Source organism: Thamnophis elegans, chromosome 3 (assembly GCF_009769535.1).
Source record: "Thamnophis elegans isolate rThaEle1 chromosome 3, rThaEle1.pri, whole genome shotgun sequence".
NCBI classification, from domain to species: domain Eukaryota; kingdom Metazoa; phylum Chordata; class Lepidosauria; order Squamata; family Colubridae; genus Thamnophis; species Thamnophis elegans.
The window spans coordinates 115,703,475-115,721,447 of NC_045543.1; the positions used below are offsets into that span (position 1 = coordinate 115,703,475).

Consider the following 17,973-nt stretch of genomic DNA (forward strand, 5'->3'; position numbering starts at 1 on the left):
AATTGAATTTTTTAAACATGTTTTAGCCAATCAAACTGATTACAGTTGTAAAAATAAGTAGCTATACCCAGATGGGTTGACTAAATTCTTTCTTGATACTATTCATATTTGATATACCATATTTAGAAATTAAATAAATAAAATAGATTTCTTTCATTATTAAATTTTAAAAAATAGCAAATTAGGTTGATTTAGAGCTTGTTTTATTTTAAGATCTCTTGCGAAGAGAACCCATTATGAAATTAGGGATTATTTCAAGATTATACACAACAACAACAACAAATTACTTTTATTCTTTCCTGCAGTATTTCTTAAAAATTCTGCATTTTAATATTTAGAAACCAGATGTGTTGCATCCAATTTTAAAAGTGTGAACTCTTGCCATAAGAATTTTCCTATCCATCCCCTCTCTGTAGACTTTATTCTGGTCAGAATTGTGGATTTGTTCATTTCCACATGCTTTTATTTACTGTTTCAAAATATAAGTGGAAAAATACAAACTAAAGTTTAATTGAAGAAATAACTGCAGTAGTAACCTACGTGTGAGAACAGATAGACATGTAAAGAAATAACAGAATAGGATTAAAATATTACATTTCATTCGGAGGAATAAAAACCCCTTGGCAATACTCAAAAGTTGAACATTAAATCATAAACTTTCTGAAGAATCTTGAGACCACAAAAACAGACACCTGAATAAGGTAAGCAATATATATGTCCTGTTTCTTGTTTCAAATGGACATGCCCATTGTACAGCTGCTGTGGTAATTAGCAGTTTGCTTAAAGTCTGGAAGATAACAGCAGACAACAAATGCAAACAAAAACAGAGTCAAATAGCTTGCCTAAATGGTTGCTTTTAACAGCAGCATGCAAAAGGCTACATTCAGTGCAAGGTTTTAAAAGCCAAATCAGGGCTGTCATCTAGTCCAGAGGCCAGAATTTCTCAGGCAGAGTCCAATTGAAACTTGTGTGCAAGAGCCACCAGAAATCAAACAGTTGATTCCAAGGAACAATAATGGGTCAGGTCTGTCTCTTAAATCAGGCTTCAGCCAGCTGTCTTCAATCAAGAGTTTTACTCTCTTGTTTGGCAAGGAGCCTCATAGAACTTCTCTGCTCTGCATTCTAGTCACTGTATGGGGCTGGTGGTCTTAAGTCATTGTCACTTGACTGGTCTATCTGCAGTGCTTGTGTTTGAGTAACTTGAGGTAATCCTTGGCTTTGTGACTCCTGGGGCTGAATTCTATAGGTTCTGCTGGAGCCTCTTCCTCAGCATCTGAGTCCGGGCCCTTAATAGTATATATTATATTGATTTTAATTCTTAGAGCTAGTGAACAGAAATTGCCCTCGGATATACCTTAAATAGATTTAGTTTCCATTTTTTTCAATTGTATCATAACCAATGCCAATGAAATATTGTGTGGCCTTTTTATTTGACCACTAGGGGTCATAGTTTATGTTTACAACTAGATTTATCTTCTGTCATAGATAGTATCATAGGCAGAAAAAGAAAAGGGGAAAAAAAATCTTAGTTAATCCTGTGATTTGAAATATCAATAATATTTTAAATATCTTTTAAAAAGCTTCAAATAAGTTGGATCTAAAAAATTATTAGGGAATGTTTTTCTCTTTGCCAAATTCCGACTTCAAGCATTAATCTGTTAAGTTCAGCCAGCATGTTCAAGAAACTGTTGGTAACTTAGATTTGTAAAGTTTTAAAAGTTTTTATTTGTTTTTTAGTCTACTATAATTAATAGTTGTTGGGCTGAAACAGCTTTCATAATTCATGGGAAAATACTGTTGTAATCTCATTGTATTGCTTTATGCTGCAATTCTAAACTAATTTACTTAGAAGCAAGCCTTATTAACTTCGGTAAGACTTATTCCCCTATAAACATATTTAGGATTGCAATCTTAATTGTGACTACAGTTTGCTATTGAATATTCTTTTACTGTTCCTCCACCCTTAACTGAATACTCTTAAAGTTATAGGTTATTAGAAATATTAAATTCTAATCGCTCTTAAATTCGGCAAGAAGTCCATTCTTCCTGAAAGATACTAAAGGATATTGTTCTAGTTTGGCTTTTCTATCTTAGCTCTGTGCATATTAAATTATTTGATTTGATTATTTCAAATTATTTCTATCAACAGATTTCAGTTAAATTGCTCTTCGTGTTTGGTGAATTTTTTTCAGGGTTTCTCAGATCCATGTATTTGCTCAGCAGGCAATATTTACTAGGCCCCATAACCATTTTCTTACTTGTAATCTTCACCCTGTTTAATTTATCATGATAATCTAAAAGAGCCATATAGGATGTTTCTTTGAACCAAAATAACTTCTATCCATGAAAATTAGTGTAGAAATCTAATATACTCTTGTTTACATATATGCCAAGACATCAACTTTATTTATTTGGTTTTACTTAGGATGCATGGTGGCTCAGTAGCTTAAAAGATGCTGGAGAAATTCCAGTGGTTCGAGTCTTACCATTTTGCATGACGGACTGAGCTCCCATCATTTGCCTCAACCCCTGCCAGACTAGCAGCTCGAAAGCATGTAAATGCAAGTAGATAAATAGGTACCACTTTGCTGGGAAGGTACCAACACTGAGTGTTTTGCCACTTGCTCTGTACTGCAACCTGATTTCATGCTAACCATATGTCCATGAAAGCATCTTTGGACAGTGCTACTTTAGAAGCAGAGATGAACGCCACTCTCTAAAATTGACTACGACTAGCAGAGTAAAACCCTCAGGGACTCCTTTACCTTAGTGAGTTAGGATGCAATTATATACAGTGGTGTTTATAACACGTCATTTGGATACCACTGTAGCATATAAGCTGTATCATTATTAAGCAAATGATGCAACTTATTAGGTTTTGTAAAAAGCAAAAACATTGGACAAAGAAGAGAGTTTGCAATGTCTGCAAATATAGGACATCTCAAAGTCCGTGCAATGACTGAAAGCGGTGATAAAATCCAGCATTTTCCTTTTAATTGGGGACCTAAAACATTTGGTTAACCTCTGTATAATGATTATGTCCTGAATCATGCCTCAAATTTTCTCTTTGGACTTCTTTATAGGTACATGGTTTATACCGCACAACTGGAGCAAGTTTTGAGAAGGCCCAGCAAGAATTTGCAACAGGTGTGATGTCCAACAAAACTGTACAAACTGCTGCAGCAAATGCTGCCTCAACAGCAGCAACCAGTGCTGCTCAAAATGCTTTCAAGGGTAATCAAATGTAGACAAGAGAGATGAAACACGTTACAAATTGTCTGGCTGTACTTTATTTTTCAATTCCTAAAGACATGTTAAAAATGCACACAGCATGTATGTCTTTTCAGCTGTGCATGGGCTAAGACAGAAAAAAAGATCATTTCATTCCTTTTAGAATTTTTTAATGAGAAGTTCTTCCTAGCTACACTACTAGCTTACAATAGTTACTTTTTTTCTCCATATTTTTTTGAGGTACGTGATATTTGATGAAAATTAGAACAGTAGCTTTAAAAATTCATACAGCAAGTTTAGCTTCTGAGATGAGCAAACAATATTGGTTTTCCATGGGGTGTCGCTCTCGGTGGAACTGTTCCTCCTGACTTGAGACAAGCACTTTGAATTAACCCTGTTCATAACACTTTGCTTCCCTATTTTCGGAAGAAACAAAATAAGCTAACAATTTTGAACATTTAATTTTGGCTGCTGCTTTGTAACTCCAGCAGCTGATGAAGGACAGAAGTAAGCTTAAAATAAGTATGATAGATAATGTAAATTCTTTTTTTAGGAGAATAGATTTTTTTAATAATCTGAGTCTGCATGAAAATAATTTTGACTATGCTGCACTAGTGTTCTGGTCCAGAAATTGTCTATCAGTCCGGTTATAGTATTTGTTAAGATCTGTTTTCATGGTGTATATAGTGTTCTAATTAGATATCTTGGAGCACAGATGTCTTTATCCAAGTAATGCAACATGAAGTGAAAAGAATTATGGTTTAACTGAGGCACAGTTGTTATATTTGTTCTTTTTGATTTCACCATTCATGACTAGGAAGCACATATTTCTAAACAGAATCTGTTTAGCAATATTTAAAACACTAATAACTACTCCATTCTGACTTGTGTTAAATTGTAGTGGAATTTATTTTGTGCTTCAGAACTCTGACATTTTTAGAGTGTGCGTTTGTGTTTAATGCTATTATATCTTTAGTCTTGTCAGTCACTCTGTTTAGTATTTGTATAAACATCTGAATATCAATAACTTATTTAAATTTTTAACATTACTGTAGATCTAATCAGGCTTCTAAACTGATAATTATGTACTTGAATTCTTTTAACATACTTCAGCCTTCATATGAGATTTAATCTGAATAAGTGCATTTTATTAAATGCAAATTGAAGATTCACTTTATGGTAATTAGTTTAGTATGGTGCTATATGGCAGCTTTTTGTTATTTTAATTCTTCATATTATTCTAAGACTTAATTGCCTCTTCGGGTCACTTTTCCCTTTGGAGTTTCTAAATTCTAGGTGTTAATGCATAATAATTTGAAAGATACTATGAATTAATAATTTGAATGGTATTCCATTTCTGTCATTAAGAGATTTTTACTCTTCTGTTTGGTTACATATTACACTGGCAAATTTGATTGTCCTGAATTCTGACATAAAATTTATTTTTTAAAAAAATGAATAATTCATGTTCTAAATTTTTCCACATGAAATGTAACCATGCTTTGTTTAACATGTTCAGTAGACTCTAGAATCCCAGATTGTAATGTTTGGAGAGGATCTTAGACTGCATTTGATCTAGTCTTTCTCAGCCTTGGCAATTTTAAGATGTGTGGACTTTGTGACTGGCTGGGAATTCTGTAGCATTCTAACAAATAGTTATCCTAGCTTTGCATGTGCAGGGGAGAGTCCACCCTTTCCCAAGGCAGTCTTCTTCCATTGTTGAATAGCTTTTGCTATTTTCCTTGATGCCTGACTGAACATTGCTTCTTTGTAATCTATATCCATTATTTATTTTATCTTTTGGAACAACTCTGATCAATCCTGGCTTGTTTTCTACATGACAGCCCTTCAGATATTTGAACACAAATATCATGTCTTTTCTCCTCCAGCCCTTAACCTTGTGGTCTACCAAAATACCCAGGTACAGTATATACTCGCATGTAAGCCCACCCACAAATAAGCTGACCTTGGAATTTTTAACCAAAATATAAACAAAAAGCTGACCCACATTTTTCATGAAGTTTTGGTCAAAAAATCCCAAGGTTAGCATAGGCATGGATGGCTTATGTATGAGTGTATATGGGGATATATAGATACTCACAGATTAGCTCATCCATGGATAAAACAAAATCAATTTTGAGGTTTATATTGGTACCTAACATTCTTGGCTTCTCCACAAGTACATGTGGTAGTTTTCACATATACTGCCCATTACTACATCCCCATTCTTACCTTTCATATTTTTCCTAAACAATCATAGGATTTTGTCTTGTTACTGAGATTAATGGCTTTACTCATTGCTGTAGCCTCATCAAGGTCCTGCTGAATTTTGGTACTGTTTCCCAAGATGTGCCCTCTACCACTCAATGTTCTTAGTTTGCACAAGTTATCATTGTAGTTTTATGTTATCATCTAGCCCTTTATCTAAGTCATCTATAAATATGTTGAACAGCACAGGACCCGGAAAAGGTCTAGAGACTTCCACTCAGCACTTTCAGTTTGACACAGACATTGGGTATATTTGTTCAGTGACCTTTCTATTTATCTATAGGTAGCATAGGTGAATTTTTGCTTTCTGTACTAGAATTTCATGGGGACACTTTCTTGAAAGCTTTGCTAAAGGCATGATGTGTTGTATGCAAGTAAATTAATCATTAATGGAAAGAGGCACTGGGTTAGGTTGGCATGATTTATTATTAATAAATCATGCTGATCCCTGCCCAGCAATGTACCTTTCCTAAATGCTCACTAAATGTTCATAAACCCATTGCTTAATTATTCTAGAATGTCCCCAGTATGGACATCAAATTGACCATACTTTTTGGAGGGGAGTGGGGGTTGTGACAGGAATAATACTTAGAAGAGAACACTTATCTCATGGGGGGGGCGCAATAGCTCAGCATCTAAAGACGCAGAGCTTGTCAGCTGCAAAGCTGACAGCCCAGAATTGAGAACTGAGTGTCATGTGTGGGGGTGAGCTCCCATTCCAGCTGCTGCCCACCTAGCAGTTTGAAAACATGCAAATGTGAGCAGATTAATAGGTACCACTTCAGTGGGAAAGTAGCAGTGTGCCACGTGGCCATGGAAAATGCCTTTGGACAACACTGGATCCCTTGGTCAAGAAACAGAGATGAGCACTGTGCCCTAGAGTTGGACAGGGGAAACTTTTACCTTTTGTACCTCAGAGTTGAACTGTGGTGTCCTTGGTGCTTTCTGAACTTGGTGGGTTTTTTGTGGATATTTCATCACCAAACTAGGTAATATCCTCAGTGCTAGAAGGGAGTGGGGTTTCCTCACTAGCAATCAACACCCATATGAGCAGAGATTAACACTAGACCAGCTATCAAGAAATCAACAATACTCAAATAAGGAATCACCAGTGAATACAATCTAACAGTAAAGTACACCCTAATCAAGAAATCACCAAGCCCTCTCACAGCAACACTAACAGGGATATAAAATGAAAGCAAACCACACTCCGTCCTGACACTGATGATGTTACTAGTGTGGTAATGAATGCCTGCAAGAAAACCACCAAGTTCAGATAGCACAAAGGACCCCACATGAATAATATTTGCCCTTCTCCAACCCTTCCCCATGCCCATCATCCATGATTTCTTAAAGATCATATGGGCTCCTAGATGACATTTGCAGGCTCCTTCAGGACTCTTGAGCCAAGGTGGCGCAGTGGTTAAATGCAGCACTGCAGGCTGACTGCTAGATCAGCAGTTCAGCGGTTCAAATCTCACCGGCTCAGGGTTGACTCAGCCTTCCATCCTTCCGAGGTGGGTAAAATGAGGACCCGGATTGTTGTTGGGGGCAATATGCTGACTCTGTAAACCGCTTAGAGAGGGCTGAAAGCCCTATGAAGCGGTATATAAGTCTACTGTTATTGCTATTATTATTGCTATTGAATGTAATTGGCCACACTCTGGAGACAAATCCATTCTTGGAAGCCAGGTGCTTCTAGCCTTTTAGTTATCTTGGATTACTATTCCCTTTTGTTAGTAGTTCTTAGGTCCTTTTGTATGTATAGTTTCTCTTTGGGAAGAAGGTTTAATGGAAGTTCAGCAGCTCTGCTATCTCCCCTTCAGTCTTACTATCTTCTCACAGGGTTTCCTCTAACTCCTTTTTATTTTATTTTTTACTCCTACAACAGGAATAACAATTGCTATTACTCAAAGTAAGAAATACTGGGAAGTTTACTATATAGGAATTAAATTCTATGAACAGTTTTAATCTAAATACGTGGACTTCCTTTCTTTTCTTTTACTTACCAATGTTTATATCCCGTCCATCTCCAGAGACTCCAGGCAGTTAACATCATATAAAAATTTACAGAATTATTGAAATAGATGTTTTATTTCTTTTTCATGTATTTATTTCAATCCTTGATCCCACAAACCTAACACGTGGCCACTTTAATTGCTAATCATTTAAATCTTATTGGGGAAATTGTGTTCACACTTATTAAAGAATCTAATTTTTTCTCAGGGGATAAAGCAGATTGAAACTTGAAATACATAAATGTGGGCCTAATTTGCAGTAGGTCTGATAGTCATATTAGTTCCAGCCGGTAGAACACATGTTGATTGTAATGTCCACTTTCATTTTTATAAACCATAATAAAGAAAATCAGCACTCATGGACACACAATGACATTCTTCAGGATTAAATCAAAAGTAATGGAGTGAATGTACATATTATTTACAATTTCCTGTTGTTCACTATGGCAGAAGGCTGTTGTATGTTAAATATTTAACAAACGAATACTATCGAAGTCTGTTGGTGAACAAGTCTAGACCGATTACTACACTAATTTTGTAAACACCCAGTTGTAATGGTTTTTAGATCATACTAGAATGTCAATAGTTTGTCATTTCTAATTTTGTCATTGGAGATATTTAGGTGAGGAAAGTCTGTATATTTTGTAAATTACTAGTGATGCTTTGCCATCCTTGTGAATGTGACAATTCTGTATAAATGCACACAGATTCTGTGATACTGCATGTCTGGGTAGTTCTGCATATTTATTGTATTATTTCAATGACATAGAATAAAACATTTCCTGATTGTTTACTCTGTATAGTTTAAAAAATAAAGTAGGGTCTTTTGTAAAATGCAAGATAAAATACCAAAAGATTAATATGTACAGAGAACACCAGGTTTTTGTCTCAGTTCAGCTCTAGTCCCATGTAGTTACCTGGAGGCAGAATATAGAGGAGAGTTTATTTGGAGCATTGTGATGTGGATCAACATTGGTAGCATTCCACATTTTTATTCTGACATTATTAGTCCCATGTAACTATGCACAACTAATGCTGGAACAGAGAGTTGGTTTTTTTTCCCATTGTATATAAATTCTAGTCTTCAACCATGGCAAAACTATGTCTGTTTGCAGAACAACGCATTGAAAGAAAAATCAAGTGCTGGGCTTGTCTTTTCAAGGAAATAAATGGGAAATTTAAAAAGGAAAATTATTGAAATTTATGCAATTGATAGGTGTTACTAGAGGAAGTCTTGGAAGTAAAATGGAACCTTTGAAAATGCATACTATTTCCTAGCATTTGTTTTGAATGGAGGGCGTTGAATGTTATCTTTGTTACACTTGTGATTGGCCACTTTACTGTTTAGTTCTCAAAGGCTGCCTTCTGAGCCGCGTAGGAAAGAAAATGTCATCAAATAAGTCATCATCTTAAGTATCTAAAAGTCCTCTTCACTGTGGAAAATCACTTTTTTAAAAAAATTGGGTGGATGACTGATACTTGTAATTAAACTTTATATTTGTCTGCTACAATAAGAGTATTCCCACAACATTATAACCCTACGTCATTATAAATGGATAATATGCAGTTCAGTATATTGATAAGTATTTACATGGCAAGAATCGGGAAACTATCTAGAACTCATGTTCTAGTACAGTGGTTCCCAAACTTGGCAACTTTAGGACTTGTGGACTTCAATTCCCAGAATTCTCCAGCCAGCAGAGTTTGGGAACCACTGTTCTAGTAGAAGCAGACATTTATTTATCTTTTGGGGGTATATTTTTACTTGATACTACTATATATGTTTAAAATACCTGCAGTATGTTTTTGAATAAGGTACTATGACAAATACCTTAGGATTCAGCAGTCTTTTTCGTTTTTTAAAAAAAGAAAAGGAAAGGAAATGGTTATTCTGTACTCTATCAGTGCAGGAAAACAAACCAAGATTGGCCATTTCTACAAAACACATAACTGTTACAGTTAATCAACCATTGAGTTATAGAAATTGCTCATTAGCATATATGCCATTGCAAAAGGCAAATAAATGAACTATAGTCCATAAAAGCTTGTGCAGTAATAAAACTTAACTATTAAAGTGCCATTAGTCTGTTCTTCCTATAAGCAATTAGTGTTTCCCCTGGAAACAAGAATTGCTGATCTGTTTACAGTTGAGAGTAAACAGTGCAAATCAGTAATGGCAGATGAATTTCCTTTGCATTGCTTGTTGTATAATTTGTAACTACCAAATTATACATGGCCAAGGCAATGAAAAACATGCTCCATTTTGTGATGTTCAATTCATTTTTTTAAAGCAAGTATTTATAGCTTGCAAAATGACATTAAAAATGTAAAATGTAATTTTCAGTAGAGTACATTAATAAAAAGATGCTCCTAAGCTGTGTCATAATACTGTTAAGTTTCTTTCAAGCTTTCTAGAATAGTTCTAAATAATAGCTTGTTTCATTTTCACTGTTCAATGAAAACTTTTTAAAGTGCTTTTTTAGAATAAATGTATTTCATGTGTCAAGTTCCTCTGATTATCAAAATGCAATGGAAATTATTTAATTATTGCACTTACTGGTTTCTCTTCCATATAATAATTGACCATAAACTTCCTGTATTGATGCAGAGTTTGCATTTTACTGGAAATCATAGAAAACCTTACCTAAGAAGTAAAAATATTTTAGGAAGCAGGGGTCCAAGGGTGTATAAGATTATGTCATGGTAGTATCTTACCTTCATTTGAATACTGCATAATAAAAGGAATAATAACGTATATTTGTTGGCCATGTGTACATGATTTATGAAGAGAAAGTTTAGAGAACTGGTAAAGTCATTCTACAATCTTTCTTTTGTCTTTTCTAGCATGTAACATTTGAAAAGAGGTGAATCTGTTATAGTTATTTATCCAATTTTTTGATAGACAGTTGTAACATTTTATGAAATTTATGCTGTCCAGTTGTTTCATGGGTTGCATTTGCCCACAAAACCAACCTTCTAAAAATTCTGGCTTAGCATGACCAAGTAGCACAGTAGTGATCCTCCTGATGATATGCTGGAGATGGTGTGTGCGCCAGCTGTCAGAGAAAGAAAGTGACTGAAGAAAGAATTGCCTGATTGTTGTCTTCAAATGGCTCCTTGTTTGGAAGAAAGAAATCTAGCGCCCTGGTTAGCTCATCACATATCATGAAAGAACCTTTTGTGGACAAAATCTGGCACAGTGGAAATACAACCCTTTCTTTTTGTACTCAGAAACTAATGAAATTTTAATTCCCCCCCCCCTTTTTTTTACAGATTTCCCGGTTTAGGCACCTTTCAAAACATTGAATTACTACCGTACTAATGTAACAAAATCAGAAATAAATTGACACCCAACATTCAGGGGTTAATTATGGTTTATTAGACAAAGAATTACTAATATTGTAGAAAATTAAATTAGCAATGCAGCCCAACAGCACACTGTAGCTCATCAAATGACTTTTTACTGTTCTCTCTTTAATGTTGATCAATGCATGAGTTTCTAAATATGTGAATACTTTTCACATTGAGACAGAATGCTATAAATGAGTAAGCTTGGAATAACCAGATTTCAAAAGATTTGGAAATCTCTTATTACAATACAGTAAAGTTTTGATTCAACAGACCTGAGTGCAATAGACTTCAGATGCTATGGATAACATTCCCATTATATACTTATGTTGTTTTTATATCATTTGCTTAATAAGGTTACACAAATGACGTATTATAATGTAAAGTATGTGCAATTTATACCTCTGCATAATGTCACCACAGATTATATACTCTGATTTAATGGACAATTAGGAATAACAGACATCCCTTCCCCCCAATTGGACTGTTAAATCAAAGTTTCACTGTATTTTCAACATTCTTTTTTTTCTCCACAGAAAGATTTTATAGCGATGGTTAAATAATATTGCAGTAACTTCCCTATTCCACAAGGATATGCCATTCTGGACTCTTTCAAATCGGTTTTAAAGTCCTTACTGCATATTATATATGTTATAATTTGAATTTTTTATTATTTGAAAATTGCAACAGAAGATAACACAATAAATGTTATAAAATGATTCATCCACAGTGTTTTATTTTGAGCTGCCTGAACACAGGTTTAATCACCAACCATTTCTTGATTTAAAGTAATATGTATTAAAAAGAAGTCATGTGTGCCATTGTGGGAAGTTAATATAGTATTCTGTAAAATATATTTAATTAAAAAAAATAAAGAAGAGACACCGAAAAGATTTCTTAAACCACACGTTTTTGCTAGTTGGGAATATAGTGGCCTAATTATTTAAATACAGAAGGTATGTGGGATATTGCATACAAACTTAAAGTTGTGATACTGAATATTCAACTGATTAAATTGTGCCATATATTTCCCAGAAATATCACTCCCAATTTACTGACTAGGCAGTAATACAAAAACATTATTACTACATCTATCAGAAATATTGTACAATACCATACTGTAGATCTTGCACATGCTATATCAGTTATTGTAAGAGCTACTGTATCTGGACCATAAAAATCTGGAAGGTCATAGAAATAGCAAATTTTCTGCATCTATCATCTGTGGTTGTCTTTATAGCTCCAACCTGATAGCCCTACTTGTTCCAATGTTTATGAATAAGATTTCATTGCCTGACGTTTCAATCAAAACTAAGAGTTATCAAACACAGTGCATATAGCCCCACACAAAAATTATTTTGAGGGTGTTTCTGAGGCAGTTATGGTAACTGCATCAGATGGAGATGGTGATGTAGTTAAAATGTTAAGTACTGTAAAGCAATGCCACAATTAGGAAACAAACCAAGTACATATGCTAAGATTTACTAGTCTGCATGCATCCCTGTTTACTCTGTTTACAACCTTGTTTATAAAGTAAACAAGCTGTTATACTCCACTTTGCTATGAATTACAAATGCTAGCATCCTTCTCAAAAAGGAGATCAATGCTAAGAACTGTAATACTCCAACATTAAGAGGCAGAACTTTTGCAGAGGAAATTTCATTAAGGTTATAATAACCATAATTTGCTAAGTGTTCAGAAAAAAAAGAATCAAGTTAATGCATTGGAATTAGAAAAATAAAAGTGAATTTTCCTTTCTTACCTCCCTCCCCACTGCCCACCTGTCTTCTTGCTTGCTTCTACCTGGTTTCCCTTCCTTTTTATTCCTGCCTCATAACACCAGGGACCCTGAGACTCAGAAGCTTCAGGGAGGCTGATGATTAGAGACGAAGTAAATTATTAGCAATCCCATCATTTTATATAATTATAAAGATCTTCCACTTTTATTGCAATGTTTTCCTACTAAAATGGATTACAATGTATTGGGATATTATCACTCAACCAAAACAATAGGTCTGGATCTGAAAAAGTGACACATATGGTTGATGTAAGTAAACAAATGTATGAGATTAAATTCTGAAGATAGCTTATAGATAATACAGATGTCCCATAGACATCAACCTATATTATTTTCCCTTATACAGTACTGGATGCCTGTATAAAATAATGTTTGCTTATATGCAGCCTGCTGTCTTCTATTGGAACTTATTTTTTATTTAAATTTGCTGAACAATCAATGAATATACTTGAGTGATATTTAATCAATTACATGTTGGAGAACTAGTATGCATTGTATAAGATCAGTATACAGATTTTGAACCTGGATTGGAAAAAGAAATTGGAGATGCTTGAAGGGATGTATGCAGAATAATGTATTGTTGGGATTAGTACCTTTTCTTTAAAAAAATAAATGTTCTGTATAATCTGAAGTATCACTTCTTCTATTGTCTTGTAAAAGCTGTTTGTTCAAAATATCTGATAAGATTTTCTTTGGTGCCAATTCAAAGAAGGAAACGTGAGAATATTGTCCCAGAGTTTAATTTTTAAAATGCGCTATAAAACCGCTGAACTGTTTCAAACTTTTCTATTCCAAAATCATTTTGAGATTGTGCAAAAGCAAAAGAGAAAGGCAATGAAAATGAAAAATGTAAAAAAAATATTTTCATATCAGGAGGCCAATATGTATTCTCCTTTAACTGCTATTCTCAACTAATTTCCAAAGTGCCTTTTCAGGATGCAGAAATTTAAAACATTAAAGAGCTGGTCATGCATTTTTAATCAAGAGTGCCTTGTCAGTCATGTGCACGTTTAGACAGAAGTATATGTACACTTGATCTTAGTCACAGTAATTACAGATAGTCCTTGACTAATGACCATTCATTTGGTGACTGTTCAAAGTTATGGCAGCACTGGACAAGGAGACTTACTACCTCACAGTTGTGGCTGTGGCAATATCCAAGAGGTCACATTTGTGATTTAGGCACTTGTCACCCAGCTTGCAATTACTATGGTTGCAGAGTCCCACGGTTATGTGGTTGCCATTTGCGACCTTCACAAGCGGAGTCAACAGAGTAACCGGGAGGAGGTGGCAAATGGTGATCACATGACATTGTGCCTAACTACTTATTGATGGCAACTGGAACTGCTCTTGTAAAATGTGTCATTTACACTTTATGTCTGCATCACTTAGTGACAGTTACCAATCCCAATTATCATAGTTAAAACAACGATTACCCATGTAACAACATTCATGTGGCGGCAGTATCAAATTAAATTTTACTCTATAAACCATGGTACATTTGTGTATGTGTGTGGGGGGGTATGCATACATACATACATACATACATACATACATACGAATAGCCCTGTATCTTTAATGACACTAAAAAGTACTCTTGAAATTTTTGACTCTAGTCCAATCTTAGTAATTAATTTCTACAACACAAAAATGTTATAGTACCAATGAGAAAATAAATTGCATATTACTCCAGCATAGATATTTCTTCTGCTCCGAATGGAATTTTATACTAGAACTTAATTTATTAGAGTTAACTAATAGCCCAGCCGCCAACCGTTTTGGATTGCTGATCAGCAAGGCTTTCTCAAGCACCTGGTTGTAAAAAGTATCAGGCCACAATTTGGCTTATATCCTATCATTTTACACTTGAAACTAGGAAAGTTAATCTGCCAGAATAGGCAAGATGGTTTTGGACCCATACTGGGGTCCACGCTTATTACCATACTTTATCATCAGATTGCAGATCAGTCTACATAATTCTTTAGCAAATTTCAATATTCAACTATTTTAAATGTGAACAGTTCAGTCTCCTTTTCATGGTTCTATCGTGAGAGAAACATGTTCTGAACAAGGGGTATTATGACAGCAATACTGCAAAAGCAATTTGGGTTTGATTAAGCCCTCATGAACAGTGTTGGGGCTCAATGAATTAACAAGATTGTAAAACATGCAGGTACACAATTAATTCACAAACGCCTCCTTGGAATACTTATAGCAGTGGTTAAAGAAGTGGCTATTCACAAAAATCCTGAGTTAGACAGTACAGTACATTCCTCATCACTGAAGATTCAAATTTTAATTTTAGAAGATATTGCTAGAAATAAGTTACTATTCAGAGTCTGCTTATTTCATCCTGGCAACTTAGACTACAATGTATTATTTCTGTCTATCAAAAGATACATTAAATATCAGTGTTAATAAGGCTAATCTAAAAATTGAGGATCTGGATGTTAGGCATTAGTTCTCCCATCATTTTTCTTTCTACAGCCATCACTGCAGTGCAGTACATTGCGTTCTCAGAACATTTTTACATATTTGACTAATGCAAAAGGCTCATTTTTGGAAAAAAAATCTATCAATACACTTAACTTATAGATGCAATTAAAAAAAGTCCCAAAGGCATTCAGTAACATATGGTCACAATTTAGGCACATGGTATCTGTTGTTAGATGAGCACAATGGCCAGTTGTACTTGAAATGGACTTATAGGCAACTGGTAGTACTTGGAAAGGGCCAGTAGTGATGTTGGTTACAACTGGACCAATAGCGGAGGATGCCCACACCTTTGGAAGACAAATCTTGAGTTCAGTATTAGATATACAAGAGTCTAAACTTTCCCCATAGCTATACATACGTATCTACCCAGATTAACTAATCAAATAATGGAACTATTTATCTGTGTAATGAAAATAAAAGTAATTTAGCTTATGTTCTCAGAGCTACCCTCATAAATTGTTATAGTTCCATGCTTCAGGTATGTATTGAGCAGTGTGTCTAAAGTATTGCTTAAAAGAAAATTGTATTCACTAGTTTCACCTGGAAGCCTTGCTTTTTAATTAAGACATTCTTTCCATGTGCCACTGCATACAACCCAGAATACTATGTGTTTTTAATATTCATGACCTGCTTTCTGAAAAGGTGCTATGGAGTAATTTAATAGGGTAGTGCTTGCCATTTTGACACTGGAGCCTGATTATGTTGTCTTAAAATGTACGTACTGAAAACAACCTGACATATTTCAAGTTATTCTTCAAAAAAATTCCTTCATAATCATTCATCTTGGTGAAGACAAAATAGAAATAATTGTTTCCAGAGTAATTGGAAAGCCAACAGGTTTGCTTTGTGGCATTCCTTCATATCCATGTGTCAGAATTCTCACTACTTCACATTTTTTAATACTGTCTGTAGACTTCAGTGCCTTTCGACCTTCTATGATGTTGGACTATTGGAACACTTGCATGTCTTCATTCTTCCTGTAAGAGTCCAAGTAGCTACTTCAAATCCATTATTTTTGAGATAAGGAAAAAAAAATTGTTTGAAGAAGAGTGCGTTATAGGAGGCAAATCAGGCTTTTCCCCTCTTCAATTTCCTCTTGGACTTTGTCGCTGGAAGTGGCGATTTCGGCTTGGGCAGAGAAGACTGCACAGATGAAGGTCAGGACTGTGCCACCAATAGCTGTGTAGAAAGCCCAGCCTAAAGAACAGTCACCAAGTTTATAAGCTGAAGCATAAGGTCCACAATAGCTTGTTGCCTTCTGACAACCCCAACCAGCAGGGTATAAGATCAACCCTAGGATAAGGAATAGTCCTATTTAAAAGAAAGAAAGAATAGTCAGACAAAAGTGCAATAAAATTAGGCATAAAACTAATTTTCATAGGAATGTACATTCTGATATAAGCTGAAATTTCTGATGGCTGCTGCTGAATGTTATGACGGCCGGTAATTAAACTGGTGGACCATATTTTTGACTACACTGTTAATTGCTAAATTCATGGTGATTAATGTAAAACAAGGGGAAAGGTGTTGCAACAATGAAGGCTGAATTCAGAACTTAGGAATTTAGGAAAGAAAGCATCATCAGTTTTAAAAGCTCATTCAGATATAGAAAGCACATAGTCAGTGCTATATTTTTATTGACATCTATGGCCATCTAGATTTTTGCTACCTAAAATGCTAACCTCACTAAAGTTATTTCATTCTGGGAGAAATTGAGGCCCTCTCTTCATTTGTTCCATGTGAAATTAATAGTGCTATGCATGCCCAACTTCTTTCAATCCTGTGTGACCCAGAAAAGATGCTGCTGCTTTAAGGACCACAAAACCTTTAATGAATGGACTCCTTAACTCAGTGGCATTTCTTTATGTGTAATCCGAAGCAATTCTTCCAGGACGTTCTCAAAGTATCCACAGTTCTACAAACTAATTCAAAATCCACAGCGTGGGTTGTAATACTGTGCCAACTACAGTATTAAATGTACATTTGCTTTCTAAAAGTCTGACATTTTCATCAAGTTCAAATCTACTAAGAACTTAAACCAAGAACTAATTTCTCATTTAAAAAAAAACTTCATATGTTCTTCCAGTTATTGGTATATACTATAGCTTCAGCCACTGAAAAGAATAAGACAAAACATTTAAAAGCCGTGGATTACTTATAATTTTTTGTGTTATTGCTTACTGGAATCCATATATGAGTATGACTCTTATCTTGACTGTAGCACTTTCTCAATGGAATTTGGGAGTTGGGTAGCATTTCCTGTCAGAATGCCTGAGCCAATGGACATATAAAATATTGCTCAAGGTCAGGCAGGCAGGGATAAATTGAGCTTTCATCCTACTGAGCCCACCAACTCTGGCAGACTAAACACCCAAATCCCCTTCTTGATATAATCACAAGTTCTTTTGTCAACGAGACCTGCGGCATAATTCTTTTGACTGGAGCTTCTACTGTTTCTACAAGCCACAGTTTGAAAATTATTGTATTTTGTCCAAAGTGTCCAAATTAAATTTTAGACATTTCCTTTAAAAATAAATGTAGTTTGCGCAAATATGGTTTCATATATTGCAAAAAAGCATAATGAAATTTCTATAGCAGAGAGCTTGACTTTATACTGATTTTTATTGTCATGGCTTTCCTGAAAGGATTGGTTGCTGGAACTGAATTTTGTTGTCAACCCCCCCCCCCCCCCCCGTTTTTCTGTACAGATGAAACAATTATTAACCCTACATTGGTTCTGGCCTATTGCTGAGTTCCTTGTGGTGCCTGGAAGCACTGGATCTCTGCAATATAGGACTTATTAGTTGTGAGAAT

At 34.9% G+C, this 17,973-nt stretch overlaps 2 protein-coding genes across 4 annotated transcripts in view; one reads left to right on the plus strand and one right to left on the minus strand.

Annotated features, from left to right (window-relative positions):
• Positions 1-13,488, plus strand: part of SCAMP1 (secretory carrier membrane protein 1) — a 37,166-nt gene extending 23,678 nt beyond the window's left edge. The window contains exons 9-10 of one of the 2 annotated variants that reach the window (XM_032212816.1): positions 3,084-3,147; positions 11,402-13,488. In XM_032212816.1, the coding sequence (XP_032068707.1) occupies positions 3,084-3,147; positions 11,402-11,424 (87 nt within the window). In that variant the 3' untranslated portion in view covers positions 11,425-13,488. Of the gene's footprint in view, positions 1-3,083; positions 6,676-11,401 lie in introns of those variants that run through there. The other variant, XM_032212815.1, reaches the window with a different exon arrangement.
• Positions 7,962-17,973, minus strand: part of LHFPL2 (LHFPL tetraspan subfamily member 2) — a 98,557-nt gene continuing 88,545 nt past the window's right edge. For both annotated transcript variants that reach the window (XM_032212817.1, XM_032212818.1), the window contains one exon: positions 7,962-16,470. In XM_032212817.1, the coding sequence (XP_032068708.1) occupies positions 16,214-16,470 (257 nt within the window). In that variant the 3' untranslated portion in view covers positions 7,962-16,213. The remainder of the gene's footprint in view (positions 16,471-17,973) is intronic.